The sequence below is a fragment of the Cucurbita pepo genome, chromosome 14 (genome assembly GCF_057944985.1).
Source record: "Cucurbita pepo subsp. pepo isolate OVF chromosome 14, ASM5794498v1, whole genome shotgun sequence".
Classification (NCBI taxonomy): Eukaryota; Viridiplantae; Streptophyta; class Magnoliopsida; order Cucurbitales; family Cucurbitaceae; genus Cucurbita; species Cucurbita pepo.
Window position 1 is genome coordinate 12,499,442 of NC_141811.1, and position 27,452 is coordinate 12,526,893.

Consider the following 27,452-nt stretch of genomic DNA (forward strand, 5'->3'; position numbering starts at 1 on the left):
TATTTTTGTAACACGTAATAATATTTTTTAATTTTTTTATTAGGAAAAAAATTAATTTAAGAGTATTTTTTAAATAAAATAGAGTGTAAGGATATTTTTTTTATTAGTTTAGATATTTTTTTTTTAAGACAAATTAGGAATATTTTTATTAATTTAGTATTTTAATAATATTAGGTTTTACCAAAAAAGAAAAAAAAGTTAATATAATAATTAAGTAATAAAATTGGAAAAATAAAACGTGACAAATAAATGGGGATTGGATGGTTGGTTTATTAGGTAGGTGACAGATCCTACCTTCACATTCCGCCTCGCTGGGCCCACCTTTAACGGCCTATAAAAGCCACGTCCCACTTGCTTCACTGCAACGAAGCCCGCCATTTTTGCACTCCCCAAACAAACTTCCTCCGAATCGAATGGAAGGCCGCTTAACTTCCACTCTCACCGATCTTGCCGATGAGCCAACTCTGCAGCCCGATTTCATCCGCGACGAGGATGAGCGTTCCAAAGTTCCTTACAACCAGTTCAGCAATGAAGTCCCGATCATCTCCATCGCCGGAATCGACGACGTTGAAGGCGGCGGCAGGGCCGAGATCTGCCGGAAGATCGTTGACGCTTGCGAGGACTGGGGGATCTTCCAGATCGTCGACCATGGCGTCGATTCGGAAATTGTTTCCGATATGGCTCGTCTCGCTCGAGAGTTTTTTGCACTTCCGTCCGAGGAGAAGCTCCGTTACGATATGTCTGGCGGTAAGAAGGGCGGATTCATCGTCTCCAGCCATCTCAAGGTAATGATATTGAATAAACCTCCTCCGATTCTACATTATTATGCTCGTGGTTTTCAGATCTGTGGTTTTCATTTCTCAATGTTAAATATCGCAACATTTGGATGCATGAAATTTGTTTAAAACATTATAAAATTCAAAAAATAAACAAAAAATTATTGAAATTAATAAATATACAGTTTATAAATTTTATATGAAATTCAAGTTGGTAAAATGTTTTATGGATTCATGTCACGATCTCATGAGTATCGAGGAAATCGGCTTATTTATACAAAAATTAGGGCTAAATTATATGTAAATCAATTTCAAAACTCTAAATCAGATGAGATGGATCATTGACATTAATCGAAAGGAAGGACGTGTAGAATTTAATAGCTCGGTGTTGATCGTACTCATAAACTTTCAAAATCATCTTAGCTTACTTTAAAAATGGTTGCTATTGAGCTAATAGGTTACTGTAAATGGCAAATTGACAGGGAGAAGTTGTTAAAGATTGGCGTGAGATGGTGACCTACTTTTCGTACCCGATTAGAAACAGAGACTATTCCCTGTGGCCAGACAAGCCAGAGGGGTGGGCGGCGAAGACGGCGGAGTACAGCGAGAAGATGATGGGATTGGGGCGTAAGATGTTGGTGGTTTTATCAGAAGCCATGGGGCTGGAGAAGGAGGCCATAGCAAAGGCCTGTGTGGACATGGACCAGAAGATTGTGGTGAATTTCTATCCCAAATGCCCTCAGCCGGACCTCACTTTGGGGCTGAAGCGCCACACTGACCCTGGAACCATAACGCTGCTGCTGCAGGACCAGGTCGGTGGGCTTCAGGCCACCAAGGACGGTGGCCGGACGTGGATCACTGTCCAGCCCATCCAAGGCGCTTTCATCGTCAACTTGGGAGACCATAGCCATGTAAGTCTACTTTTTTTATTCCTGCCTTTTAAAGTGCTCACCCATGATTAAAAGTTGCTAATCAACTTTGCACATTCATCTTTAAAATTTTAAAAATATTTTTGTTTCAAAAATTTCAGTAACCCTAGACCTTTTTTAAAAACTAAAAAAAATAAAAAATAAAAAATAAAACTCAAATACACAATTTATTTTAAGTTTCTTTTTATTAACTATTTGGAGGATAAATGATTTATGTTCATATTCTAACCGTGAATATATTATAAATATCTTTTTTTAAAAAATTAAGTGGGTTAATGCAAAATTTATAAATTTATAAATATATTTGAAACATGATACTAATATACTACTAAACATTTTTTTAAGTTTTATAAAAGACACTTTTAAAGTTTTATAAAAGAAAAAAAATGATCAAGACTCCTAGTATCACACTATCCACCAATATGATTGGTCAAAGTTTTAGAAATTATTAATTTTGTGTCTAATTTGAAGCTCTACTAATTATTCTTAAAAGATGTGTCTAATTTTGTATTTAATAACGTAACAATCAATTTTGTATCTAATAATGAAGGTCTATGTTCGTGAGCTATAAAACTATTAATAATATTAAATATATATTAAACATAAAATTGAAACTTTAGAAATTTATTAGACAACTTATTAAATAACTTGTAATTTAACTTTTCTATATATATATATAATTATGGCAACAACTATGAGAGTGTAGAATTGAGAGTTAAAATATATGTTAAACGTGAGGCTTTTATTAATGGAGATATCTCTCTATTCTAATGAGTTTATGGATTCAAATTTTCATTCTCAAAAGATTTCTCCACTTGAAAATCTTACTTTGATCTCTTGGTTGAGAATGCAAATTTTAACACAAATTTTAACCAGTAAAACTATGTTCAAAGGGGGAAATTGAGTTGATCTCTTACACACTAGATATTTAGGTACGGGTTTATCACGATGGCAAAGACTATTTAAGTTGGAAAAAGAGTAATATAAAGTTTTGGCATTACACAACAAACCCGTATAATAGTGGATTCTCATCAGTATGACTTGGTTTGACCATATATTATTGATTGGTGCAACAGTATCTAAGCAATGGGAGGTTCAAGAATGCAGACCACCGAGCAGTAGTGAACTCAAACTCAAGCAGGCTATCAATAGCGACATTTCAAAACCCTGCGCCAGAGGCCATTGTGTATCCACTGAAGATCAGAGAAGGGGAGAAGCCTGTTCTTGAGAAGCCCATCACCTTCAGTGAGATGTATCAGACCAAGATGAGCAGGGACATTGAGCTTGCAAAGCTTAAGAAGCAGGCCCAACAACAAGCCCAAAAGCTTGTTGGATAAGCCCCATTTTGTGGGAGCCCAAGCCCTTTTACAGAAATCGATACATTAATATGAAATTGTTTTCAACCTATACATAATTTAATTGGTCAAAACATTAATAACTCGACTTGAAAGATTATAAGATCACACACGTTATATATTAAACATTTCGATCATGAATATTATAACATTTGCATGTAGAGTTTGATTGCCAATTGGGAAGAGTGATGGGGATTGGGGAACGAAAAGAATCATGTCCCAATCCCAACTATTCACGAAACGTGAGAAGCAGATGAATAAGAATTTCTTGTTTAACTAAATACGAGTTGCTAAACCTTGTAGCGTATATGAATTTGCTTACAAAAACTCAGTTGTCTCAAAATTCAAACTTCTAAAAAAGACACGACAAAGTCTAATCTCAACATGGACAAAAAGACTCAAGATTAACTCACCAAACAACCATATTGATCGCTCAGGATATTTATGAGGCCAAATCAATACCTGCGGCTGGATAAGCTAGTACTCATGCGTCTCCCACGATGGTCTACTTTCATTTAATATATCACTTCTTATTGCTCGCTCAATAGGTCTAACAGCGAAGAGATACTGTAAAAAAAACAAGCCAACATAAGAAGCAAACAGATGGGGTCAGTCCCTAAATCGTAAGAGAAGAGGAAAATTAAAGAATCGTTTTAAGTTTCAGATGCATACTTGGAGTACAACAATGAAAGGAATCAGCAACTTTCCCCTTTGATTGGGGTTTGGGCCTGCGATCAAATTTTTATCAACAAAAATAGACTTGGTTCCTTCTTTCAACACAACTGCGGTGATTGTCTCAACCAAGTGAGGAATCCAAGCAATCCCATTTGGAAGAACCTGTTGAGATAAAGATTAGTCCAACCAATAAGTTGGAAAAGATTCTAATGAACATTTTTAAGACAGAGAGAGAGAAGTAGAACCTTTTCATCTTTCTCGTTCTTATTGCACCGTCCACTGTTCTCAACCAAAACAACTGGAATATTCAACGCCTAGAAGGCAAAGAATTTAGATAATACTTTTATCATTCAATGAGCGACAAATAAATTAAGTAATCTAATCTTCTGTGGAACAAAAGGAAGACATGGATTTCATCTCATGTCGGATTTCTGATAGATTTTACTGAAAGAAAGATCAAAGACATGGGCAGGAAATCCTTGAATATCTTCAGTTGAAATCTATCAGTAACAGACAAATTTACTGAAGATATTCAATGATTTTCCTTGAAATCTATCAGTTATTTAAATGATAAACCAAATTTTTATTGAGAAAAAAATGAAAGAAAACAGGGGCAGGAAATATGTTCACATGTGATGACATGAGTATTATCGACTGAAAATATGTTCACATAGACATATAGGCATACAATAAAAATGTGTACAGAAAACATAATGAAACTCAAGATTTGCTCACAATGGTGAACAAAAATAGCAAAAGCCACCTGAGTATCTTTTTTGTTGAAAGAGGCGCCGAATCGGACGGTTTTCAGTAGAGCTTCTGATCGTCTGGAGAAAAATTCTTCATATGGTACTCCATCTGGTGGGGAAAATTGAGCATGAGTGAGGACGACCAAAGCCCTATTCCATATTGCTTTACCAATGCTGTTTGTTATGGCCTTAATAACCTGCTTTTCCAAGTTATCTACCCTATATGCATCCAAGCGGTCCACATAGAGAAGAATATCTATGGTCTTATTCAAAAGAAAGCTGCTCAAAAAAGAAAGATAAGGAAATACAAAGACAAGAACCAGATAATTATCTCGAAAAAAATCAGTCTGAAGTAAAAAGTAACATTAGAAATTACCGTTTTATGATCTCAAGTGTCTGATCATTGATACAACCTCCTTCTATGATACCAGGTGTATCAATGATGTTTAATGTAAATCCAGCCCTTGAGCGAGAAACCATCACAGGCCTTGCCACTTCTGACTATAAACATTTCATTTCTTAAATCAAATCATGAACCTTCTGTGCACTTCAATCAACCAAAATTCAAGTGAAATGAATAACTGAAGTACCTGAAAAGGACTAACAGAAACAGCTCTTTCACCAATAATGGAATTCACAGTGGATGACTTTCCAACGCCACCCTTTCCCATTACAAGTATGGTCAAGGTGCTGACATTCTGTAGAAAGATATCAAAAGTCAATGAATCATTAGAGATTGTGAAAAATGCAGTGCAAAGGCTTATATGGAAAAATAAATCACGTAGATACGGATTCGTGACCACCACATATGGGTAAAAATGAATATATGACCTCCAGTTTCAGTCTTCCCAACAACTCAAGTAATTTGACTTGTGTGGCCATTGCAAAGTTGTTAATCCCAATCCACTCACGGATAACCTGGGATGCCATGAAGCTGTGTGCGCCTGTCATATAATTTCATGTGGAAAACAAATATTTGCATGAGTCAATAGCCCAGAAATAGACTCCAAGAAGAGGAAACAAATTCGACTATCCATTTGTATGTGTATACATATGTCTACATACAACAGTTGAAGGGATAACATTTTTTAACAAACAGAACAGCCAGAAATATAATATCATAGATTGAGCGTCTCAAATCACCCCAAGAAAAGGACCCTCACAATGCTCAAGGAACAACAAATGCAAGAATATGAGTGGACATTGTCCATGAAACTCAATGCAAAATTCAAAGAATGTCAAATTTTAAAATTACATGAGACTGTACAAAACAACTATATGCACCCGGGAATGAATTTTCACGGCAAAGAGAAGTCAAACTTCAACAATTCGGCAATAGATGAACAACATGACCACAGGAAAATTAAGGTAAAGCTGCGTGATAAGTCGAATAGGTAACGAATTTATACATAATGATTTTATTAGTGAATTAAGTCGAACACAAGCTTGTTCAATGCCAGCAACCTATTCGAAAAAGGATAATACACATGAATCTAACGTTTAGGAAAATAGGAAAACGTAATTTAGTTACTAAGATTATATATACGAGCAAGAAATGTTCACAAACGGAGAAATGCAAGGCCTAAATTTACATCAATACGCACAATTTAGACCGAAAATGAACAAAAGAAAAATGGATTCATTCAGTAACTGAGAGAGGGAGAGGCTGCGGAATACGGAGTGTAAACCTCAGTCGACGAGCAGTTGAAGACGGAGTCGTGCCGGGGGCGACTGCGACGGTGAAGGTGTGCCGCCGTGGGTCGTATCGGAGAGGAGTGGGAGGGAAAAGGAGAAAGAAGGCGGGAGGATAAGATTTATAGTTTATTATTTAATAAAAACTTATTTATATTTAATAAATGCTAGAAGAGAAGAAGCTGGCAGAGAGTGGGCCGCTTTTTAACCCCCAATCCCGGACCGGTTCGGTTCATGAAAAACCGAACCGGTATTTTTATTTATACGATGTTTCTTTGGTCATGTTTTTTTAGTATGATGTCACGTTCATGTTATGTTTTATTCACGTAGATGAAATTACTGTATTTTTACGGGGTGGTCAAAAGCCTCGAGTCTGTGGGTCACATTTAATATCGAAAGTCAACCTATTAGTTAAAACAATTCAAACCTCTTCGTCGTTTACGTCAATTTCTTTGTGAAAAATTATCCATTAGTTACCATGAAACTAAATAAGTTGGTAATTGTCAATATTACTATAAATGAAGAGTTTCAGATCTTTCACCAAGGTAAAAAAAATTATTACAAATTTATGACAACACGGTGCAGTGTTCAAACGACCTATAATTCAAAGAACTCGATCAGTTCAACTCAATCTTTGAGTTGATCGAGTTTTTAAAATTTATTAGACTGGATTCTGAATTTTGAAACCCGAGCATGGTTCGTTACAGATGATTGAGTCGGGTGGTTACAAATCATTTGTACATAGTATATATATATATAATACTTTTTTTATTACCTACTAATTTAATATAATAGATTCTATTTTTATTTTTATGTAGTAATTATACAAATTTATAAGATAAAATATGTTTAAAATATTTAAAAAATAAAAAATTATTAGCAAAAGTTATATTATAATTTAATTAATTAAGATAAATATTGATAAGTCAAACATTAATCCTCAGCCCAGCCGATCCAAGCTTTAATTAACACGTCAAATTTGTATTGACCCATAGATAAGCTATAATTATATTACAGATCCAAGATCTAGAACCTTGTTCTAAATTGAGTCGCTCCACAATTTGATCAAGGCTAGCTTGATTGAATGGGCACTTATACCCCAAGAATGGCTTGAAACTGGTAAAATTGATGCTCGAATTTATAAGAAAAAACATCCATTTGAGATCTCAATTTCATTCATTCACCCATCTCATTTTTACATAACGTATTGTGTTGTATTTATAGTCTATCGACCAAGTAGACAGGATTTATTCCCGATCCACTTTCATCTCCACAAACCTTTGGAATTGGTTAAAAATATTAGGAATTAAATTTATTTTAATTTAGACAATAATTTCATAAATAGAGAATCTAAATTTTTATTATTTTATTAATAATTATTTAATATTTTCAAAGTCAAATTCGGTTCGAAAATTATATTTTGATATCTCACCTCCATATTCATGAATCTAAATATTTTTAAATATGGAAATTAATTAATTGAAAATATAAAAGTTTTAGGAAAAAAAAAAAAGGATAAATTAATTAAAAGCACCAAAATGGGGGAATTAGGGTTTTGGAAACGCTAGAAATACCGTAGATCTCATTTTCTTTCGCCTTCTATATATTACGAAACCCTTTTTCTCTTTTGATTCGTCACCATTTGTGCAGAGAAATTTCTTCCGAACTTTGAAGATGGCGGAAGAGAGATTGACTGGAGTGGTTCAGTGGTTTAACGATTCCAAGGGGTTTGGCTTTATCAAGCCAGATGTGGAAGGCCCGGATCTGTTTGTTCATCAATCCTCCATTAAATCCGATGGCTACCGGAGCCTTGTCGTCGGAGATCATGTTGAGTTTCAGATCGCCCCTGGTGATGATGGGAAATCGAAAGCCATTGAGGTCGTTGCGCTCGATGGATCTTCGGGGAATCGGAGGGATAACTTTGGGGGTGGTGGTGGAAGGGGTGGACGCGGCGGTGGCGGTGGAGGTTATGGGTTTGGTGGATGGAGGGGTGGCGATAGGCGTAATGGGAGCAGTGGAGCCGGTGGGGGTGGGTGTTATCAATGTGGTGAGCAAGGGCATTTGGCTAGAGATTGTACTCGTGCTAGTAACCGCGGTGGTGGTGGTGGTGGTGGTGGCTGTTTTACTTGCGGTGAAGTCGGCCACTTAGCAAGGGATTGTCCACGAGGAAACAGCGGCGGCGGCGGGGGCGGTGCCGGTGGTGGGGCTTGCTATAATTGTGGTGGTTTTGGGCATTTGGCTAGGGATTGCAATAGGGGTGGGGCTGGAGGTGGAAGTGGAGGTGGGGGTGGCGGTTGTTTTAATTGTGGCGAATATGGGCATTTAGCCAGAGATTGCCAGAATGAAAGCCGTGGCAGCGGCGGCGGCGGCGGAAGATTTGGTGGCGGTGGTGCAAACACTTGCTTCAATTGTGGGAAATCTGGGCATTTTGCTAGGGAGTGTCCTGATGTAAGGAGTGAGACAGAGTAATAGTATATAATTTTTCCTTTAACCTCAATATTGCCCTCGAACTATGTTCATCTTTTGGTGTGGATGTTGGCTATACGTAGCTTACTTTAGAGGTTTTTTCTTTTAATATTCCATGGTGGTTTCGCTCTTCAGGGGCAAATTTTATTGTTCACACGTGATGTGGTAATTTGGTTGAATGAGGCATTTTGATCTTCTTTTCTTGTTTCATTACTTTTTATATCTCAGTTCCATGTTGTGCGATGTCTGCTTCAATTGTAATTATCCATCTCAACATCTAATAGCCCATTGACATGAATTGTGATTAAGTTCGATTGATAATGTACGTCGTTGGCATGTTCTTTGTTTTAGCAATACCATACTAGGCCTTCATTTTGTTTACTTCTTCATCATCAATAATGGATTTGTTTTAGATATCATTTACTCTGATACTTGAAATGTTGCTAGCATGCTTGGGTGTACTCTGCTCTGTTTCGCTGACCGTATGTTCTGTTATAAGATCTGTTATGGAAGTGTTTTAGAAGTTGGTTTAGGGTAGTGGTTCTAATCCTGTTTGTCATCTATACTTTCAAGTTTCATAGATTTGACTCGTAGCACAATTTCTGGACTTGTCCAAAAGATTTAACAGAAGAACATGGTAGTACATTGAGGGTTTTAAACAACTTAATTAAAAGAAGGCTAATGCCTTCTTGATGCTTTTATGCTAGAAGATGCAAATAAATGAATGCTAGTTAGTGTTAAGTTACTTCCTTTTTCTTGTAAAGGTGGTGTGTATGTGAGGGGGATGCCTTCTATTTATCCATCCCAGCCTCTTTTTTTCTCTTCTTCCTGAGGAGTTGGTTATGGTTATGCGGGGGAAGTTGGTGAGGAGCGGTCGTCTGAACTTTCAATTTATAAGCATGTCTTGGAGAATGTATTTAGGTAAAGAAATACTAGGAAGTAACTTCTTTTATTTGTTTGAATTGCTAGATTAATGCAAGTGTATTAAATTTCCATCAATATGTAGTATGTGACAAGAACACTAAGAGTAAATAGCAGTACTTTTGGTCTAGGCTTCACAACTTCTCTACAACTATCCATGAAATGGAACTGTTAAAGACTTTATTCTCTCCTTCCTTGCCCGTTCATTTGTGTGATATGTAAGGTTTTTTTCCATGGTAGATAGTGGCCATTTTGAAATGGTTATGGGGATTGCATTATGCATTTGATCTGTTATCAGTTTTCATTCTGAAGGAGTTTTCTTTTGTGGGGTTTTGAATAAAGAAAATGAGTACTCAGGAGGGTTAGGAAGGAGTTGAAAACTCTAGTAGTATCGTCCTCCAAATCGTTCCTTAGCAATGCGATTGCTTGAACAAACCCCTTTAGAATGGAACATCGTATTATGCTTGTACATTTTAGCTAAGATGCTCTTTTTGTCTTGAATTCTTCTGCTTAATTTTGATATGTTATGCATGTCTTGACCATTATAGTTCAGTTCAAAAAGTTGTCCTTATGATATTTGAAACTTCGTTTCTTTCTGCCTATCTGTGAGAGGCTGATGAAGCTTCTCTCGTTGCTATTGTCTTATTTCCATTAACTCTGCTTAATTTCCTCATTGCCAATGAATTACTGAAAAGCTTGCTGCTATTGAATTACTGCCTTGAGAATTTGGGAGATTTTTAATTTGAATCGATATCTTACTATGGTTGGATTAGATGCCAACTTTTGTTCATCTCTTTCATTTGTTCATTCAACCTTTGCTCTGAAATTGAAACGTCTAGGAACAAAGTTATTTCTGGTGCTCTGAATATGCTTTTTTACCAAGCAGTATGAGTTTCATTCTCATTTGATAATTGTTTGTTTAGTTGAAGTTGCGGATTATACCCTCAGCATTTAGCTTAGGAATATCATAATCTAGACTCTTTATTTGTCTTCATCTTCAGGAACAGGCTAAATTAAACTTGTTTATTCAATGTGTATCGGGGTAGGATATGGTCTTTAAACTTTCAAATGTGTTGCTGAATGTTAAAGGAGTATAGCTTTGTTGGGTGAACTTACTTCTCCTAGCTTTTCTCTGAGGGGTAGTTACACATCTTTTTTGGTTCTCGAGGTGAACAATGGATAGCTTTGTTGGGGTGAACTTACTGCTCCTACCTTTGCTCTGAGGGGTAGTCACGCATCTTTTTTGGTTCTCGAGGTAAACAACGGATTCTTATAGTTAACTCTATTAGTTTCGGCATGGAAATCATAGATAGACTCTACTAATGATTGCTTTAACATCTGGTACTGAGTTTCTTCTGTTTTAGTAACAAAATGAACTAGAAGTAGTACCAAACTGAGAGTTAGCAGCGTCAACACATGTACTCTTTACCTGGTTATGGGATATCAGCGTAAACATATGTACTCTTTGCCTGCTTATGGGTCCATATCCCATGACTTAACTAGGTGTGTTATATTCCCATCACAAGATTCATTATGACATGAGTTTTTGCTCATGAGCGATAGTTTTTTTATTAGAGATCTCAATCTAGTATGTATTGACTAGACTGTTAGATCATAAAGAAGCGGTCATATCTTATTTAAGTGTTATGAGGTTCCATACTTCGGGGCTTTAATGAAGTTAATAGAACCCATATGAGGTTTTAAGCTTTAGGGGGAGGGATGAGGATATGCTATCTTCTTTTCTTTCCTTGTTTCCTTTGGATTTTATATTATGTGATTGAACGGTATTCAAAAATTTTGAAAGTCCGAGTATTTTTTAAAGCAAAGTATAAAGATCGATTGTATTTTTAGTATATTAAAGGTGAGTACAACAATAGTAACTAGGAATTCAATGCATAACGACCCATCTAAATTTCAAAGAGAAATTTAGAAATGTGTTCGGGTTTAGTTCCTTGATTCCCAAATCCCATAAACCTAAAAACTTGGAGCCACCTGACCATCCTCTCATGGATTTCTACAATCATGTGACTTCATTTTTGTGCATTCTACCTTCTCCCATAGATTTTTTTTGCTATCAATGAGTCTGTTCATAAATTATTAGACGTTTTTTAAATTTAAAAAATTTATTAAAAGTCATTAAAAGAACCTTAGATCTAAAGACAAAACATATGAGATTCCCTTTTAAATTGTATTAATAGATTTGAATGGCTCTATGTTCAATAAAATTTAATCACCGTCCAAAGCAACATTATGGCTCATTTGTGATGGGAGACCCTAATCTTCAGCTCTTTCATCATGTGCCTCTGCCTTCCCCACATGCCCATTGCTTCCCCTTCCCCTCTTCTATAAATCCCTTTTTCTTCCTCCTCATCCAACACAATACCTCTCCTCCCATGGCTGCTTCCATTTCTCCTCCTCTTCTTCCCTTCTTCCTCTTCTTCTTCTCTTGTGTACATTCAGCTACTTTCACCATTTTAAACCAATGTGGTTACCCAATTTGGCCCGGAGTCTTGTCGGGCGCTGGCACGTCACAACTTTCAACCACCGGTTTCGTCCTGCAGCCAGGACAGTCCAACGCCCTCACCATGCCCCCGTCGTGGTCTGGCCGGATTTGGGGTCGCACTTATTGCTCCCAAGACAATGCTGGTAGATTCTCCTGTGCCACTGCTGACTGCGGCTCAGGCACCGTCGAATGCAACGGTAGTGGCGCTGCCCCGCCTGCTACCCTCGCTGAGTTCACGCTCAATGGTGCTGGTGGACTTGATTTCTATGATGTTAGCCTTGTCGATGGCTATAACGTACCCATGTTAATCACCCCACAAGCTAGCTCAGGTAATACAAACGTCGAAAGCACAACATTCATTTTTGTTTATGTGTTTAAAAGGTTAAATTATAAGTTTAGTTGAAAAGTAGGCGGAGGTAATTGCACGACCATCGGGTGTGCAGCAAATTTAAACACGGAGTGTCCAATGGAGCTAAGAGTGGCAGTGGATGGGCAGAGCGTGGCGTGCAAGAGCGCATGTGGGGCATTTGGTGAGCCGCAATATTGCTGCAATGGCGAATATGGGAGCCCAAGCACTTGTCGACCCACGTCTTACTCAGAGTACTTCAAGTCCGCGTGTCCGCAAGCTTATAGTTATGCCTATGATGATGGAACTAGCACCTTCACTTGCGCCGCCGCCAATTACCTCATCACGTTCTGTCCTTCTCTTTCAACTAGGTAACTCTCGTTATACTTCACCCGAGCATAATTCAACGCTAATTGCTAATATTTTAAAATTTCACACTATAGTTCAGAAAGTCGTATATTTGAAAATCTTGTTTACCTCAACAGAAAGTCGATACAAAGACTTAACTAGGAATAGTGAGTTTTATATTTGTCGATATGCTTAGCGAGAACAACTAGATTGTTGCCTACCATAGCAATATCGGGTTATACGTTCCACTGTTCCAAGATGTGGATGCGGGTGGTGATGATCACCTCCGACCCTATTCAAACTTGAGAATTTGAGTGACCGACATTCCAACCTAATATGGATTCCTACCTCCCACAATCGACCCATCAAAAACTCATATATTTGAAATCGTTGTTTACCTAAGTTCAGAAAGTCGATACAAAGACTTAATTAGGAATAGTGAGTTTTATATTCGTTGATATGCCTAGCGAGAACAACTAGATTGTTGTCTACCATAGCAATATCGGGTTATAAGTTCCACTGTTCCAAGATGTGAGGTGCGGGTGGTTATGATCACCCCCAACCCTATTCAAACTTGAGAATTTGGGTGACCGACATTCTAACCTAATAAGGATTCTTACCTCCCACAATCGACCATCATTTCTTAAGTTGAGTTTTTAGGCAATCATTTCCTATTATTTTAGGAGCTCGTGAAAATAAGGAAGTTGGATGTTCAAAAGATTAGATGACCCACAGTTGTGTTCTATGTATTACCCGTGTTTTTATTAAATTTATTATTTGTTAATCTTAATATATGAAAACGAGAATAAAAAATTAGATTTTTTTTTTTTGCTTTTGTAAGATTTAGGGATTTGTAAAATTGTTTTAAATTTTGATTTTAATTTTGTGGGTGTGATGACTATGAATATGCAGTGTGAAATCATCAAACGGGCAGTACCCGCGGGCAGTGGATGTCTCAACAGCCGAGTATTCGGGCAGGCCGTTAGCGTCGGTGGCCGTTATATTCACCGTGACGGCAGCTCTAAGTCGGCGATTTTTGTGTCTCCTTTAAGCCTTCACCATGGGCCATTTGGCCCATCTTCACAAATGGGCCGCTCGGCCCATTATTGGGCCCATTCAACGGAATTTTCTATAGATTCATGCACATATTTTGATTTTAATTTTGTTGTATAGTATTAGATTTTGAGGGTTTTTTTCTTTTTAATTTTGGAAAAATTCCAATTTTTTTGGTTTCAAAATTGGTCTGTGGCCATAAAGATGAGAATTCTAGAGTTTTTCTCGGAATGATTCTAAAAAAAAAATGCTCGTTTACGAGTTAAATCAAATAATTCTATTTCTCGATCTTTCTGGCTTGTTTTTACCGAACTAAGATTAAAAAAAACGAAAAAAAAACTCGTTATTTACCCGTAATTTCTTCCAATTTAGGGTATTGGTAGACGGTACTTAATTGAGTTTTAGGGTTGGAATCTCGACGATATCCCTTTGAGCTTGAATCTCCAAGGGTATTTTTGAAACAAATTTTAAAGTTGAAGGGTATGTAAAAATCGAAAATTTTCAAGGTCGAAAGCGTCATAATTGAAAATCTACACTAAAGTTTACGAGCAATTCTATGGGAAGGACTATGATGTCCCACATTGGTTGGGGAGGAAAACAAACCACCATTTATAAGGGCGGGAAAACCTTCCCACATTGGTTAGGGAGGAGAACAAACCACCATTTATAAGGGTGTGAAAACCTTCCTCTAGCATACGCGTTTTAAAGCCTTGAGAAGCCCGAAAGGGAAAGCCCAAAGAAAAGCCCAAAGAGAACAGAAAACCTTCCTCTAGCAGACGCGTTTTAAAGCCTTGAGAGAAGCCCGAAAGGGAAAGCCCAAAGAAAAGCCCAAAGAGAACAGAAAACCTTCCTCGTTTTAAAGCCTTGAGAGAAGCCCGAAAGGGAAAGCCCAAAGAAAAGCCCAAAGAGAACAGAAAACCTTCCTCTAGCAGACGCGTTTTAAAGCCTTGAGAGAAGCCCAAAAACCTTACTCTAGCAGACGCGTTTTAAAGCTTTGAGAGAAGCCCAAAAACCTTCCTCTAGCAGACGCGTTTTAAAGCCTTGAGAGAAGCCCGAAAGGGAAAGCCCAAAGAGAACAATATCTTTCGGGGAAAGCCCAAAGAGAACAATATCTTTCGGGGAAAGCCCAAAGAGAACAATATCTGGGTCGTTACGGGAATATATTGATGCATAAATGAAAATTTGGATATTATCCAGGTAAAGATGCATTTTAAAATCGTGAAATTGAGGACAATATACAATGGGCCAAAACAGACAATATCTATTAGTGGTAGACTCGAGCTATTACAAAACGAAATTGTACATTTTTCGATTCTCCCAACAAAACATTCCTGAAGTAAACATTATTAGGTTGGACTCATCGGTTCATCCCATCTCGATTTGAGAGGGAAACGAAACATTCCTAGTGTGAAAACCTCTCCCTAACAGATGCATTTTAAAATCGTGAAATTGAAGACAATACGTAACGAGCCAAAACGGACAATATCTACTCGTGGTGTACTCAAGCTATTACAGAACGAAATTGTACATTTTTCGAGTCTCATAATTTTCCCAGCTGGGATTCGTAAACTTTTACTTCTCGGCCAGAAAACATACCAAAAACTCGACCGAAAGGAATAGAATGAAACCTACCATATATATAATAGAGGCTTGTGGGGTTGGATTTATTGTTAAAAGATGAAGAATTAAATGTTAGTAAAAAGTTTGGTAAAGAAAAATTAAATACTAGTGTATTCAATAATTCATCCTTCTAACTTTTAGAAACACTTATTTCTTCTTTTCCAAGAACGTAGCCCTTTTGCAATTACCAGTCGCTGACAAACGGAGCTGGATTCTTTTGGTTCTTTTGTTTTCTTTTGATATGATTTCTTTCACTTTCTTCCATGCAGGATCGGAAAACGACAGCGACAACGCATTTCTGAGCTACAGTTTTGAAGCGATGGAGTGGAACCCACTTTGTTCCTTGGCTTTGGAACAACTAATGTTCGGCTTCTTAAATTTTTGACCCATAATGGTCTCTGTTTACGCTATATTATAGCCCACCATTTCGTTGCTGATATTAATGCGATTCATTCTGTTGAAATGGTTATTTTCAGATGATGAAGTGATCGATCGGGCTGCGCTGTGGAAATGGGAGAGGAGGGACGATCCTTGGCCGTGACTCCGACATGGTCGTTTGCAACAGTGGTAACTATCATGGTTTCGCTTGGATTCTTCTTCCAAGGCACGTTGAAACGGATTAAAAAGGTATGATCGGGTCCGATTCTGTTTGGAATCTCGTTTTTGATTCATTTTGATTGTGAGATGCTTTTGTTGTTCCAGTGGTTGGATAGGACGAAGAGGAAATCGTTGCTTGCTGCATTGGAGAAGATTAAAGAAGGTGAGGAATGTGATGAGTGTTTGATTTTGTTTGTTGTTTTTGGGTTGATTTTGTTCTTGATTTGTGAGCAGAATTGATGCTCTTTGGACTTCTGTCGTTGTTGATGGGTCATTGGATTGTTTTTGTGGCAAGAATTTGTGTTAAGTCATCTGTGTTGAGCAGCCGTTTCTATCCATGTGCGTTGGAGATTGATCTGAAACGAGTTAGACATGTTTCTATTGCAAGTGAAAATATGAACAGTTCTAATGCTGGGATACGAGAGTATTGTCCTGAGGTACTTCTTATGCTTTGCTGAAGAAGTTCCTTAACTTTGAAGTATTATCACTTGAATTCACGTTAGGATAACTGTGACGGACCAAGTCCACCGCTAGTAGATGTTGTTCTCTTTGAGCTTTCCTTTTCGAGCTTCTCCGTAAGGTTTTTAAAATGCGTCTTCTAGGGAGAGGTTTCCACACCCTTATAAGGATGCTTCGTTCTCCTCCCCGACTAATGTGGGATCTCACAATCCACCCCTCTTCGGTGCCCTCGTTCCCTTCTCCAATCAATGTGGGACCCCCAATTCACCTCCCTTTGGGGCCCAGCGTCCTTCTTGGCACACCTGTCCACCCCTCGTCGGGGCTCAACCTCCTCGCTGCCACATTGCCTGGTGTCTGGCTCTGATACCATTTGTAACGGCCCAAACCTACCGATAGCAGATATTGTTCTCTTTGGGCTTTCCCTTTTGGGCTTCCCCTCAAAGTTTTTAAAACGCATCTACTAGGAAGAGGTTTCGACACCCTTATAAAGGATGCTTTGTTCTCCTCCCCAACCGATGTGGGATCTCACAATCCACCTCTCTTCGGAGCCCAGCGTCCTCGCTGACACTTGTTCCTTTCTCCAATCAATGTGGGACCCCCCAATTCACCTCCTTCGGGACCCAGCGTCCTTGCTGGTACACCGCCTCGTGTCCACCCCCCTTTAGGGTTCAGCCTCCTCGTTGGCACATTGCCGGTGTTTGGCTCTGATACCATTTGTAACGGCTCAAACCCACCGCTAGTAGATATTGTCTTCTTTGGGCTTTTCCCTTTCAGGCTTCCCTTCAAGGTTTTTAAAACGTGTCTACTAGGGAGAGGTTTCCACGCCCTTATAAAGGATGCTTTGTTCTCCTCCCCAACTGATGTAGGATCTCGCAATAACTATTTGGAGTTTTTGCTTGTTGGGTCTAGCGGTGATTTAATATGATGTTTGAGCACAAGATTCGAGTTGGAATGAATCGAATAGTTCATCATATCATTCAATATGTGTTTATTTTGCTTTCCAGGGTCGTGAATCGTTCGCTTCATATGAAAGTTTAGAGCAGCTTCATCGATTAATATTCGTTCTCGGTATCACCCATGTTTCGTATAGCTTCATTGCCATTGCCCTGGCTATGATTAAGGTTGGTGTATCTCATATCAGTCTGCTTTCAAGTTCTTCTGCCTTGATCTCCATGACATCTTGAAGCTTGCTTGTTTTTGTTCAGATATATGGCTGGAGAGCGTGGGAAAATGAAGCTAAGGCTTTGGCCAATGGGAATGCACAAGGTAAATAAAATTGCACCAAATTGTTCTTCTAGTTTCTAAGCTTTGGAACTTGTTTGAGTCATTATAGACACTTTTAAAGATTCGCATTGAGCGTTTTTTGACCTTCAACTTCATTACTCGAACGTAGAAGAATCTGTACAAGCTTCGTCGACCAGGCCAAAAATAGGGCGACTATCAACTTTTGTCTTTCACCATACTTCTCACCCATGGAGTCGGAATAGAGTTCTCGTTTGGCTGGTAGTTTCTTTGTTTCCTTTGAGCTCTTGATGAAGAAAGAATTCAAATTTCATGGCTTTTTTTAACCGTTTGATTATTCTCAAGAGGCTTATAAAGCTTCACTAGCAACCATTTGATCACTTTTTTATGTTCTGGAGAACTCAAAACATATTATACCAACTTGCAGCTCTGTTTCAGCCGCCAGTTTTGGAGCTCTATCAATCGAGCTGATTACATGGCTTTGCGGTTGGGCTTCATCAGTGTATGTTCATTCTGATACTAAGTAGCTTTGGTGTTCTTATGTTTTCATTCCAAAAACAATTACAATAATGAGTAAGTTGATGCTTGGAAGCATTAGATAAATCCCATGGAGAGCTGTAAATATTTGAAGTACTTTTTCCCTTTCGGGTTTCTACTTTAAGAATCGGTTTGAGATCCCACGTCGGTTGGAGAGGGGAACGAAACATTTCTTATAAGGGTGTGGAAACCTCTCCCTAGTAGATGTTTTAAAATTGTGAGGCTGATGGCGATACATAACTGGCTAAAGCAAACAATATCTGCTAGCGGCGGACTTGGACTGTTACAAATGGTATTAGAGCCAGACACCAGGCGATGTGTTGCGAGGACGTTGGGCCTCCAAAGGGGATGGATTGTGAGATCCCACATCGGTTGGAGAGGGGAACGAAACATTCCTTATAAGAGTGTGGAAACCTCTTCCTAGTAGACGCGTTTTAAAACTGTGAGGCTGACGGTGATACGCAATGGGCCAAAGCGGACAATATCTTCTAGCAGTGGACTTGGTGTTGGTTTTTACAAGGAAGATTGAATAATCACAGGGAAAAAGAAAAAAGAAAAAAAAAACGCCATTGAATACGAGTATAAGAGGATGAAAGTAACACAAAGGAACAAATATATATATGAGCGTTAGATCAACATGCCCGGTAATTTGTTCTTGAATTCCCTTTGTACGTGCCTGTTTACTTAATTCAATAGTTTTTTTCATTGCTTTGCGAAAGGAAACTCTAATCTTTAATTGTCCCGCTCAACTTGCCTTTACCTATATTCTAACTTTACTCTTTCCTTCTTTCTTTCTTTTTTTATAACTTTTTTCGTGTTCATTTTCTTTTGGATTGTAGACTCATCAACTCCCTATATCATACGACTTCCATAATTATATGCTTCGAAGCATGGAGGATGAATTTCGCGATATGGTTGGTATAAGGTCGTATATCGTAACTCTATGCTAGACTTCATTATGTAATGGCTCAATAGTTCTTTCCTAAATCATGTTTGCCAAAACCGTTCTTAAAATCTCGACCCGACTTTGAAAAACTAAAAAAACGGTTCTTACAATCTATTTTTTGCCTCAGATTTAGATCCTTTAGTGTTAGTCTATCGCCTGGTTTACCGTGCACGTTCTTGCTTCTGATGAACTAACCAGTACCATTGTTTCGTCTGCTTGTGCAGTGTGCCACTCTGGATATATGCCATTGCTTGCATCTTCCTCAACTTCCATGGTAATATTCGATCTCCCAAATCCTTAACTAAAAAGCTTTAAAACGTTTCGTTCCGTTTCATGAAGTAAATTCCTTCTTGTTGCACCTGCACGCTTCGGTTTCGTGAAAAACTTGATATGAATTCCTTCTTGTTCATGATGAAATATGATTTATGACTGAACCATCCTTATTCAGGAAGCAATATTTACTTTTGGGTGTCCTTCCTCCCTGCAATTGTAAGTTCTTTCTGTGAATCTCTGTCTGGTTTCTATGTTCCCATCCAATGGTTAAACCATCCATGTTTTTATTTTGCCTTTGTTAACCAAAACTGATAGTTGATTCTGCTGATCGGGACGAAACTGCACCGGGTAGTCGTAAAGTTGGCTGTAGAAGTTGTGGATACGTCTGCTCGGGGATGTTATCGTTTTAACTTAAGGGATGAGCTGTTTTGGTTTGGGAAGCCTAAGCTTCTTTTGTGGTTGATACAATTTATATCTTTCCAGGTTAGTACATAAAAGATAAGCCAGTTGCTTTTACAGTAGTAGTTCATCCTGGATATGTACGTTTCTTAGTATCATTTCTTTTTGCAGAATGCTTTTGAGATGGCTACATTTATTTGGTCCCTGGTAAGTGTTCAATAAGTATGTTGTTTCTCTCAAACTCGAGCCCGAAATACACTACAATTAGAAACTATAGCTTGTTCGGTTTCCCTTATCTGAAACCATTTGTAGCCACTTCCCCAACTTCATATTGGTGAGATCCCACATTGGTTGGAGAAGGGAACGAAACATTTCTTATAAGGGTGTGGAAACCTCTCCCTATCATACGTGTTTTAAAACCTTGAGGGGAGCCTGGAAGGGAAAGCCCAAAGAGGACAATATCTGCTAGTAGTGGGTTTGGGCGGTTACAAATGATATCAGAGCCAGGTTCCGAATGGTGTGCCAGCGGAGACGATGGACCCCCAAGGAAGGTGGATTGTGAGATCCCACATTGGTTGGAGAGGAGAACGAAACATTCCTTATAAGGGTGTGGAAACCTCTCCCTAGTAGACGTGTTTTAAAACCTTGAGGGGAAGCCCAAAAGGAAAAGTCCAAAGAGGACAATACCTACTAGCGGTGGGCTTGGGCTTGGGCTGTTACAAATGATATGAGAGCTAGGTTCCGAATGGTGTGCCAGCGGGGACGTTGGCCCCCAAGGGGAGTGGATTGTGAGATCCCATGTTAGTTGGAGAGGGGAACGAAACATTCCTTATAAAGATGTGAATACCTCTCCCTAGCAGACGCGTTTTAAAACCTTGAGAGGAAACCCAGAAGGGAAAGCCCAACGAGGATAATATCTGTTAGCGTTAGGTTTGGGCGGTTACAAATGGTATCAGAGCCAGGTTCCGAATGGTGTGCTAGCGGGGATGCTGGGCCTCCAAGGGGGGTGGATTGTGAGATCCCTCGTTGGTTGGAGAGGGGAACGAAACGTTCCTTATAAGGGTGTGTAAACCTCTCCCTAGTAGACACGTTCTAAAACCTTGAGGGGAGTCCATTAGGCTCGTGTTTTGTTCTTTGACTTGGTATTGTAATTTTGTTCTTGTTTCTTTCTTACTGACTGAAATCTTAGCTTTCAGTGGGAAATTAGGGAGCCCTCTTGTTTCATGGAGAACCAAACATATGTTGGTATCCGCTTGGCCTTCGGGTATGTGATGTCCTCGTCCCGAACGAAACTTATGTCGTAACGGGCATATATGGCGTGCATTTTCTTTACTAAAGACGATGAATCCATTTGGAGATCAGACACAACTTCATTGTTGTTCATTGCAGGGTCATCACTCAGTTTTGCAGTAGCTTCATTACATTCCCACTCTATGTTATAGTAACTCAGGTATGATAGTTTTATCTTGCATCGCTCCATTTTCATCAAACTCGGTCCAATCTGAAGTAGTGTGTTAATGCGGGTGTTGTAGATGGGGTCGAGGTTCAAGAAATCACTCGTGTCGGAGAACGTCCGAAACTCGCTTCAACAATGGAAAAAAAGAGTGAAGACAAGGTCGGGTTCTGCTTCCTCAGTTGCAGTTGTGGGTGCAACATCGCATTCATCCTCTGTTTGTACAATGGACGACGATGACGACGATGATGATGACGATGAGGATGGTGAGGTGAATGACGACTTTATCGCAAACTGCTCGGAAGGAAGCACGTCAAACGCTGCCCAATCCACACGTTCCTCTCACGTCCTTCAGCATGCTTCGTCGGATGACACGGATATACGAATATCTGTTCGTTCTAGTCCTCCGAACGTTACATCCAACGACAACAGAGATGAAGAGAATGAGAGGATCATTGAGGGCAGTGATCTATAGCACAACTATTTGAGTCTCTTTCCGCTTTATTTGGCCTACTTTTGAGCTTATGTTTATTGAAACTGCAAGAGATTTGGCTCTCTTTTCTAGTGTTGAGAGTTTAGAATTTATGTTCAATTAAAATGCATTATGAATTTTAGATGTCAATGACAAACGTTTATACAATTATGCTAGCCAAAAGCATCGAAACACTAGTACAGATATTGTTTGTTTTGACCGGTTATATATCACCGTCAGCTTCACGATTTTCGAACGCGTCTATTAGGGAGAGGTTCCCACACCCTTATAAGGAGTGTTTCATTTCACTCTCCAATTGACGTGGGATCTTACAATCTACCTGGAGCTAGTGTCCTTGCTGGAATATTGTCCAGTGTCTGGCTCTAATACCATTTGTAACAGCCCAAACTCACCGCTAGTAGATATTGTCTGCTTTGGCTCGTTACATATCGCCATAAGCCTCATGGTTTTAAAATGTCTACTAGAGAGAGGTTTCCTTGTTTCACTCTCCAACTAATGTGGGATTTCACAATCCATCCCCTAGGGGCCCAACGTCCTCGTTGGCACACTGCCCGATGTTTGGCTATATATACCATTTGTAACCGTCCAAGTTCACCGCTAGCAGATATTGTTAATTTTGGTCAGTTACATCCGTCTACTTTCCACACCCTGTAAAGGGTGTTTCATTTCAGTGATCTCAAAAAAATTGGACTATTTCCCGATTTATAACGTATTTAAAATTAAAAAAATTAATAAAAATACCATTAAATTTTGTAATTTATTTTAAAAAATACCCTTAAAAAAGAAAATACAAAACTACTCTTAAATTTTTAAAAAATATACTTAATTTTAGATAAAAATCGTTAATAATTTATTTAAAAAATACTATTTTATTTATTATTTATTTTTTTCTTCAAATGAGAGGATATTAATTATTTTTTTTTTAAAAGTTTAAATGTATCTTTTAAAAATAAAATATTAACTATTTTTGTATTTTTAAAAAATTTCAAACTTTATATTATTAAAATTTTGATAGCTTAAAAGTTTAAATTTATAATTTAATTTATTATTATTTAACGAAAGATATATCTTTAAATCGAGTTTTCCCTGTTAAAGCAGTTCTTCAGTTCCAGACCTTCCGGCTTACGCTGCAAGAAACCTCAGCCTTCTGCCTTTTCTGCGATTCTCTCTTACTCCTTCGATTTCTCGGTGTTTTCAATCTCTCAACATGGTGCTCGAGGTAGTCACTGATCACTAATCTCTTTTTCCAGATTCCTAATTTCATTCAATTTTCCTCATTCCTTTGGAATCTCATTTTTCTCCACTTGGTTGAACGATCTAGGGTTCTTATGGATATGAAACTATTTTTTGTTTCTTTTGGGTAGGCGACGATGATCTGCATCGATAATTCGGAATGGATGAGGAACGGCGATTATGCTCCTTCGAGATTCCAAGCTCAAGCGGATGCCGTCAATCTCATTTGCGGAGCTAAAACCCAGGTGATTGATCGCTTTATCTTGTTCCATTATGTTTTCCTTGTCTGTGTGATGGAAAGAGAAGAAGGAATATATCTCCTGGTTCTAGATTTTATGTCATGATTCGAGTAATATAATTTGTTCTTCATTGCCTTTTGGGTTGGCTTTGTTCTATTGCGTTGCAGTTCGGGTTATTTGGGTGGGGATAATTTTGATTACGAACAAAGCCATATTGGCTACTTTATTAAAGTGAAATTTGTAAATTAGTTTCTTGGAATTATCTGGTAGTCTCGCATTTTTCTTTCTTAACATATGATTCTGAAGTTTTGATGAAAGTGTTTCATCGTTTCAATTTTTTCTAACAGTCCAATCCGGAGAATACGGTAGGAGTTCTTACGATGGCCGGAAAAGGGGTTCGGGTTTTGGTAACTCCTACCAGTGATCTTGGCAAGATTCTAGCGTGCATGCATGGTTAGTTCATCTACTTGCCTTTTCTCTGAAGTTACCCCCCTTTCTTGCTATATAAATTTGAGGCTTCTTAAAATGTTATGAGAGGTTTATTGCATTTTCTGCACCTTATAAGGGTTTTCTTTTAAACGTAGTAGTTGAAAATTTAGGTACTAAGATATTTTCATGTGATCGTTTCTGTATTTGGCTGTCATTTCTTCAGCATCTTAATATCCCTAGTATTAGAAAAATAGTGAAAATTTGGCGAATTTTTAAATCAGCCCTTTTGTTCTGTCACTTATTCTGGAGGGTGACATTCTACGTGTTATGACTGATGATGTTTTGGACACTTTAGAGTGCATTTTATTCGAGATTATTTCTCAACAGAAACAACATTTAATATATGTGTGTGTATATATATATATATATATATAAAAGATGACTGATTATGTAAATATTTTACGTGTAATTTCTGTAAAAAACAACAAAATCTGATCGAATACTTGTTTTGACTATTCAAGGTGTTATAAATTAAAACATTGGTAATAATTTTTGTGGTAACTATAGAAGGTGTCTTAAGTTAGAGTATAGGGAATATTTTTTGGGATAATTCTGAGGTGTCTCACTCATTAGATGTATGAGATGTCATGCATGATAACTCTTACTTTGATCCCTATTGAAGTCGATGAGTTTATTTTTGTTAGTGCTGTTCGTTCATTTCTCCTTGTACTTCTGTCATTTGTTCTGAATATTGACATTTTAGATGACTGTTGATATCGATGTTTCTCTTAAAATGTTTTTCCGAAAGAAAAACATACATCCCCAAATATTCTTAGGGGTGAGTACTGTCCAGTTTCAAGATGGTACGTACAGCATTTTAGTCATTAGAAATTCCTGGGTCCTTACTCTCTAGATGCATTGGATTAGGTGTATAGTGAGTTCTACAATAAGCCCTAGTGAAGTGCTGCTGATCTTTTTTGCTCGTCTTCCCACTTCGCTTTCTCTACAGTACTTAACATCTTTCTTTTTTACCCAATAGGTTTAGAGTTGGGTGGAGAGACAAACTTGGCTGCAGGGATTCAGGTGGCACAGTTGGCTCTGAAGCATCGCCAAAATAAGAAACAGCAACAAAGAATTATTGTTTTTGCGGGAAGGTAGGCACTTCTTGTCAGTCCTTTTATGCATTTTTATCGTGCCATTCCAGTTATTAATTGTTCTCAAGCCATCTACCTTATGTCATCTTAGTCCTGCCAATCATGACAAAAAGTTGTTGGAGACAATAGGAAAGAAATTAAAGAAGAATAATGTGGCACTTGATATTATTGATTTTGGTGAAGAAGATGATGGTAAGCCAGAGAAGCTGGAAGCCCTTCTTTCGGCTGTAAATAGTAATGACTCCAGTCACATTGTTCACGTTCCCTCCGGTCCAAATGCACTTTCCGATGTACTTATTAGGTCAGTTGCTCTCTCTCTCTCTCTCTCTATGTGGTTGGAGGATACTGATTCTTATTGCTTCCGTTTGTTTCATATTGTTTGACATAGTAAAAAAAAATACTCTATATGTTTTCACAATGTCTCCTATGTCAGTACTCCAATCTTCACCGGTGATGGGGAGGGAGGAAGTGGATTTGCAGCAGCTGCTGCTGCAGCTTCAGCTGGTGGGGCTGGTTTTGATTTTGGTGTGGATCCCAACCTAGACCCTGAACTAGCACTTGCATTACGAGTCTCAATGGAAGAGGAAAGGGCCAGACAGGAGACAGCTGCTAAGAAAGCTGCTGAGGAGACTTCAAAGCAGGAAAAAGGAGAGGCACAACCATCTGGCTCACAGGATACAACTATGAACGAACGTGCTAGTGCTGAAACTTCTGATGCTCAAAAGACAAGTGATCCAATGGTTGGTTTATCTTAAATTAAATAAGTTCAAATGCTGCTATAGACATAGAATGTCCATGACTTCAAATATTTCCTTCGACGCTCACTTCATTTCTCAGCTTGCTTTCTCCCACCCTTTTGGAGAGGGGGTGTGGGGAATGTTACTACGTATCTTCTACTTCGTTCTTGGCGACATTTTTTCATTGCCTTCACAACTTTAATGAAAGTAGAAGTTTATGCGATGTTTTGATATTCAATCTGGATTGATTTGGTTACAGGACGATGATAATGCTCTGCTACAACAAGCCCTTGCAATGTCAATGGAAGATCCTGCCTCAAGTCATGACGTGCGGGATACAGAAATGTCAGATGCAGCTATAGATCCAGAGTTAGCTCTTGGTAAGGTTCTTTGTTTTCAATTTAACCATTCTTGGTTTGTGATGGGTACTTTTCTTCCTTCATCTCATGGTTGGCTGTTTGTCTCTCGAGTAATTCAGATTTTAACTTCATGAATATTTCGAAGGCATATAATTACTGCTGTTGAATCAAGCTTTATGAAAGTTTCTATCTTAGGTTCAGAGAATACGCTGCACTAATTTGCTTGATTGGTTTGCATGAATACCGTACCTGCTAATCTTCGATAGACCTGAATCATTCGCAAGTTGTAACAGCTCAACCCCACCGCTAGCAGATATTATCCTCTTTGGGCTTTACTTTTAGGGCTTCCCTCAAGGTTTTTAAAACGCGTTTGATAGGGAGAGGTTTCCACACCCTTGTAAAGAATGTTTTGTTCTCCTCCCCATCCGATGTGGGATCTCACAATCCACCCCCTTCGGGGCTCAGCATCCTTGCTGGCACACTGCCTCGTGTCCACCTCCTTCGGGGCTTAGCCTTCTCTCTGGCACATTGCTCGGTGTCTAGCTCTGATATCATTTGTGACAGCTCAAACCAACCACTAGTAAATATTGTCTTCTTCAGGCTTTCCCTCTCAAGCTTCCCTCAAGGTTTTTAAAACACATATGCTAGGGAGAGGTTTCCACACCCTTATAATAAAATGCTTCGTTCTCCTCTCCAACTAATGTGGAATCTTAGTGTGCAATAAAACAAAACAATATCTCCATGAAATTTGACTTACATAAATATGGATATCATTCAGGCCAGTTTGAATTTAATGTGCATTCTAACTATCTTTTCCATCTTCGTCTATTGCTTGTTGGATGCAGCACTTCAGTTGTCCGTGCAGGAGGATGCTAAAGACTCAACAAGCCAACCTGATATGAGTAAATTACTGGCAGACCAGTCATTCGTGTCGTCCATTCTTGCATCGGTACGAATTCTACAACCTGTAAATACTCCCCCACGGATCTAGAAAAAGGTGCCTCCAAATATCAGGTTTATGTTTAATTGACTCAAATGGAAAAAATGTTCTACAGCTTCCAGGGGTTGATCCAAATGATCCATCAGTTAAAGATTTACTGGCTTCCATGCAAAGTCAGTCAAAGCCAGAGGTTAGTTGGTTAAAGATCCAAATGATCCATCAGTTAAAGATTGTAAAATTAATTTCGAACGTTGTTTCAGGACAAGAAGAACGAAGAAAACCCGCCCAAGGAAGACGACGACAAGGACAAATGATCCATCCATCTTCCGAAGTTGAATAATTCCGCTAGGTAATTTGTATTTCCCTCGTAAAAGCGTTGCGTCGTGTTCATCTGCAGAAGTTAGTCACTCTTGTTTTTGCTTTTGATTTGGCTGAAAACAAGAATATGCTTCACTCTGATGTCTAAAAAAGTCTGTGCTATGATATATCATACTCTTAATCTTAAATCAACTCTTGTTTTCTTTCCCCA

At 38.4% G+C, this 27,452-nt stretch overlaps 5 protein-coding genes and 1 pseudogene across 10 annotated transcripts; 5 read left to right on the plus strand and 1 right to left on the minus strand.

Moving 5' to 3' along the window:
* The first annotated feature begins 348 nt into the window (after nucleotides 1-348).
* LOC111809659 (naringenin,2-oxoglutarate 3-dioxygenase) lies at nucleotides 349-3,201 on the plus strand. The gene is made up of 3 exons (XM_023696035.2): nucleotides 349-785; nucleotides 1,259-1,687; nucleotides 2,782-3,201. The coding sequence occupies exons 1-3, from the start codon at nucleotides 414-416 to the stop codon at nucleotides 3,040-3,042; spliced, it is 1,062 nt and encodes a 353-aa protein (XP_023551803.2). The 5' UTR covers nucleotides 349-413; the 3' UTR covers nucleotides 3,043-3,201.
* A 113-nt stretch (nucleotides 3,202-3,314) lies between these two features.
* LOC147789602 (translocase of chloroplast 34-like) lies at nucleotides 3,315-6,289 on the minus strand (annotated as a pseudogene). The gene is made up of 8 exons (XR_015411759.1): nucleotides 6,136-6,289; nucleotides 5,316-5,428; nucleotides 5,075-5,182; nucleotides 4,861-4,985; nucleotides 4,499-4,763; nucleotides 3,981-4,049; nucleotides 3,733-3,897; nucleotides 3,315-3,627 (listed from the first exon to the last, which is right to left on the minus strand). The product of XR_015411759.1 is annotated as a translocase of chloroplast 34-like (transcript).
* A 1,430-nt stretch (nucleotides 6,290-7,719) lies between these two features.
* Nucleotides 7,720-8,839, plus strand: LOC111809662 (uncharacterized). Its single transcript, XM_023696038.2, has one exon. It carries the CDS (start codon nucleotides 7,851-7,853, stop codon nucleotides 8,643-8,645), a length of 795 nt encoding a protein of 264 aa, XP_023551806.2. The 5' UTR covers nucleotides 7,720-7,850; the 3' UTR covers nucleotides 8,646-8,839.
* A 148-nt stretch (nucleotides 8,840-8,987) lies between these two features.
* On the plus strand, nucleotides 8,988-14,095 carry LOC111810510 (pathogenesis-related thaumatin-like protein 3.5). Of its 3 annotated transcripts, XM_087117658.1 has the most exons (4): nucleotides 8,988-10,818; nucleotides 12,125-12,395; nucleotides 12,477-12,783; nucleotides 13,673-14,095. In XM_087117658.1, the coding sequence occupies exons 2-4, from the start codon at nucleotides 12,149-12,151 to the stop codon at nucleotides 13,809-13,811; spliced, it is 693 nt and encodes a 230-aa protein (XP_086973784.1). In that variant the 5' UTR covers nucleotides 8,988-10,818; nucleotides 12,125-12,148; the 3' UTR covers nucleotides 13,812-14,095. The 3 variants fall into 3 exon arrangements, with proteins under 3 accessions (XP_086973784.1, XP_023552985.2, XP_086973783.1); XM_023697217.2 differs by having other exon boundaries at nucleotides 8,988-12,395; XM_087117657.1 differs by lacking the exon at nucleotides 13,673-14,095 and having other exon boundaries at nucleotides 8,988-12,395; nucleotides 12,477-12,787.
* A 1,465-nt stretch (nucleotides 14,096-15,560) lies between these two features.
* On the plus strand, nucleotides 15,561-22,017 carry LOC111810880 (MLO-like protein 4). Of its 3 annotated transcripts, none has more exons than XM_023697701.2 (16): nucleotides 15,561-15,827; nucleotides 15,910-16,060; nucleotides 16,136-16,193; nucleotides 16,265-16,467; nucleotides 17,494-17,610; nucleotides 17,695-17,755; nucleotides 17,883-17,992; nucleotides 18,159-18,233; nucleotides 19,108-19,193; nucleotides 19,439-19,488; nucleotides 19,663-19,703; nucleotides 19,803-19,970; nucleotides 20,058-20,093; nucleotides 21,083-21,150; nucleotides 21,276-21,336; nucleotides 21,419-22,017. In XM_023697701.2, exons 2-16 carry the CDS (start codon nucleotides 15,944-15,946, stop codon nucleotides 21,812-21,814), a joined length of 1,647 nt encoding a protein of 548 aa, XP_023553469.2. In that variant the 5' UTR covers nucleotides 15,561-15,827; nucleotides 15,910-15,943; the 3' UTR covers nucleotides 21,815-22,017. The 3 variants fall into 3 exon arrangements, with proteins under 3 accessions (XP_023553469.2, XP_023553468.2, XP_023553470.2); XM_023697700.2 differs by having other exon boundaries at nucleotides 15,561-15,796; XM_023697702.2 differs by having other exon boundaries at nucleotides 15,561-15,796; nucleotides 17,886-17,992.
* An 885-nt stretch (nucleotides 22,018-22,902) lies between these two features.
* On the plus strand, nucleotides 22,903-27,452 carry LOC111810912 (26S proteasome non-ATPase regulatory subunit 4 homolog). Its single transcript, XM_023697752.2, has 10 exons — nucleotides 22,903-23,051; nucleotides 23,197-23,310; nucleotides 23,652-23,757; nucleotides 24,773-24,887; nucleotides 24,979-25,188; nucleotides 25,321-25,627; nucleotides 25,884-26,004; nucleotides 26,829-26,932; nucleotides 27,039-27,113; nucleotides 27,184-27,452. Exons 1-10 carry the CDS (start codon nucleotides 23,040-23,042, stop codon nucleotides 27,235-27,237), a joined length of 1,218 nt encoding a protein of 405 aa, XP_023553520.1. The 5' UTR covers nucleotides 22,903-23,039; the 3' UTR covers nucleotides 27,238-27,452.

Coding starts and splice junctions, on each gene's coding strand:
- LOC111809659 (XM_023696035.2), top strand. CDS start 414: ATGGAAGGCCGCTTAACTTCCACTCTCACCGATCTTGCCGATGAGCCA. Junction 786..1,258: donor TCGTCTCCAGCCATCTCAAG/GTAATGATATTG, acceptor GCAAATTGACAG/GGAGAAGTTGTTAAAGATTG. Junction 1,688..2,781: donor ACTTGGGAGACCATAGCCAT/GTAAGTCTACTT, acceptor TTGGTGCAACAG/TATCTAAGCAATGGGAGGTT.
- LOC111809662 (XM_023696038.2), top strand. CDS start 7,851: ATGGCGGAAGAGAGATTGACTGGAGTGGTTCAGTGGTTTAACGATTCC.
- LOC111810510 (XM_023697217.2), top strand. CDS start 11,768: ATGGCTCTATGTTCAATAAAATTTAATCACCGTCCAAAGCAACATTAT. Junction 12,396..12,476: donor CACCCCACAAGCTAGCTCAG/GTAATACAAACG, acceptor GTTGAAAAGTAG/GCGGAGGTAATTGCACGACC. Junction 12,784..13,672: donor TGTCCTTCTCTTTCAACTAG/GTAACTCTCGTT, acceptor ATGAATATGCAG/TGTGAAATCATCAAACGGGC.
- LOC111810880 (XM_023697701.2), top strand. CDS start 15,944: ATGGGAGAGGAGGGACGATCCTTGGCCGTGACTCCGACATGGTCGTTT. Junction 17,611..17,694: donor TTGCCCTGGCTATGATTAAG/GTTGGTGTATCT, acceptor GTTTTTGTTCAG/ATATATGGCTGGAGAGCGTG. Junction 20,094..21,082: donor CTACATTTATTTGGTCCCTG/GTAAGTGTTCAA, acceptor CTTAGCTTTCAG/TGGGAAATTAGGGAGCCCTC.
- LOC111810912 (XM_023697752.2), top strand. Junction 26,933..27,038: donor TGTCGTCCATTCTTGCATCG/GTACGAATTCTA, acceptor AATGTTCTACAG/CTTCCAGGGGTTGATCCAAA. Junction 27,114..27,183: donor AAAGTCAGTCAAAGCCAGAG/GTTAGTTGGTTA, acceptor ACGTTGTTTCAG/GACAAGAAGAACGAAGAAAA.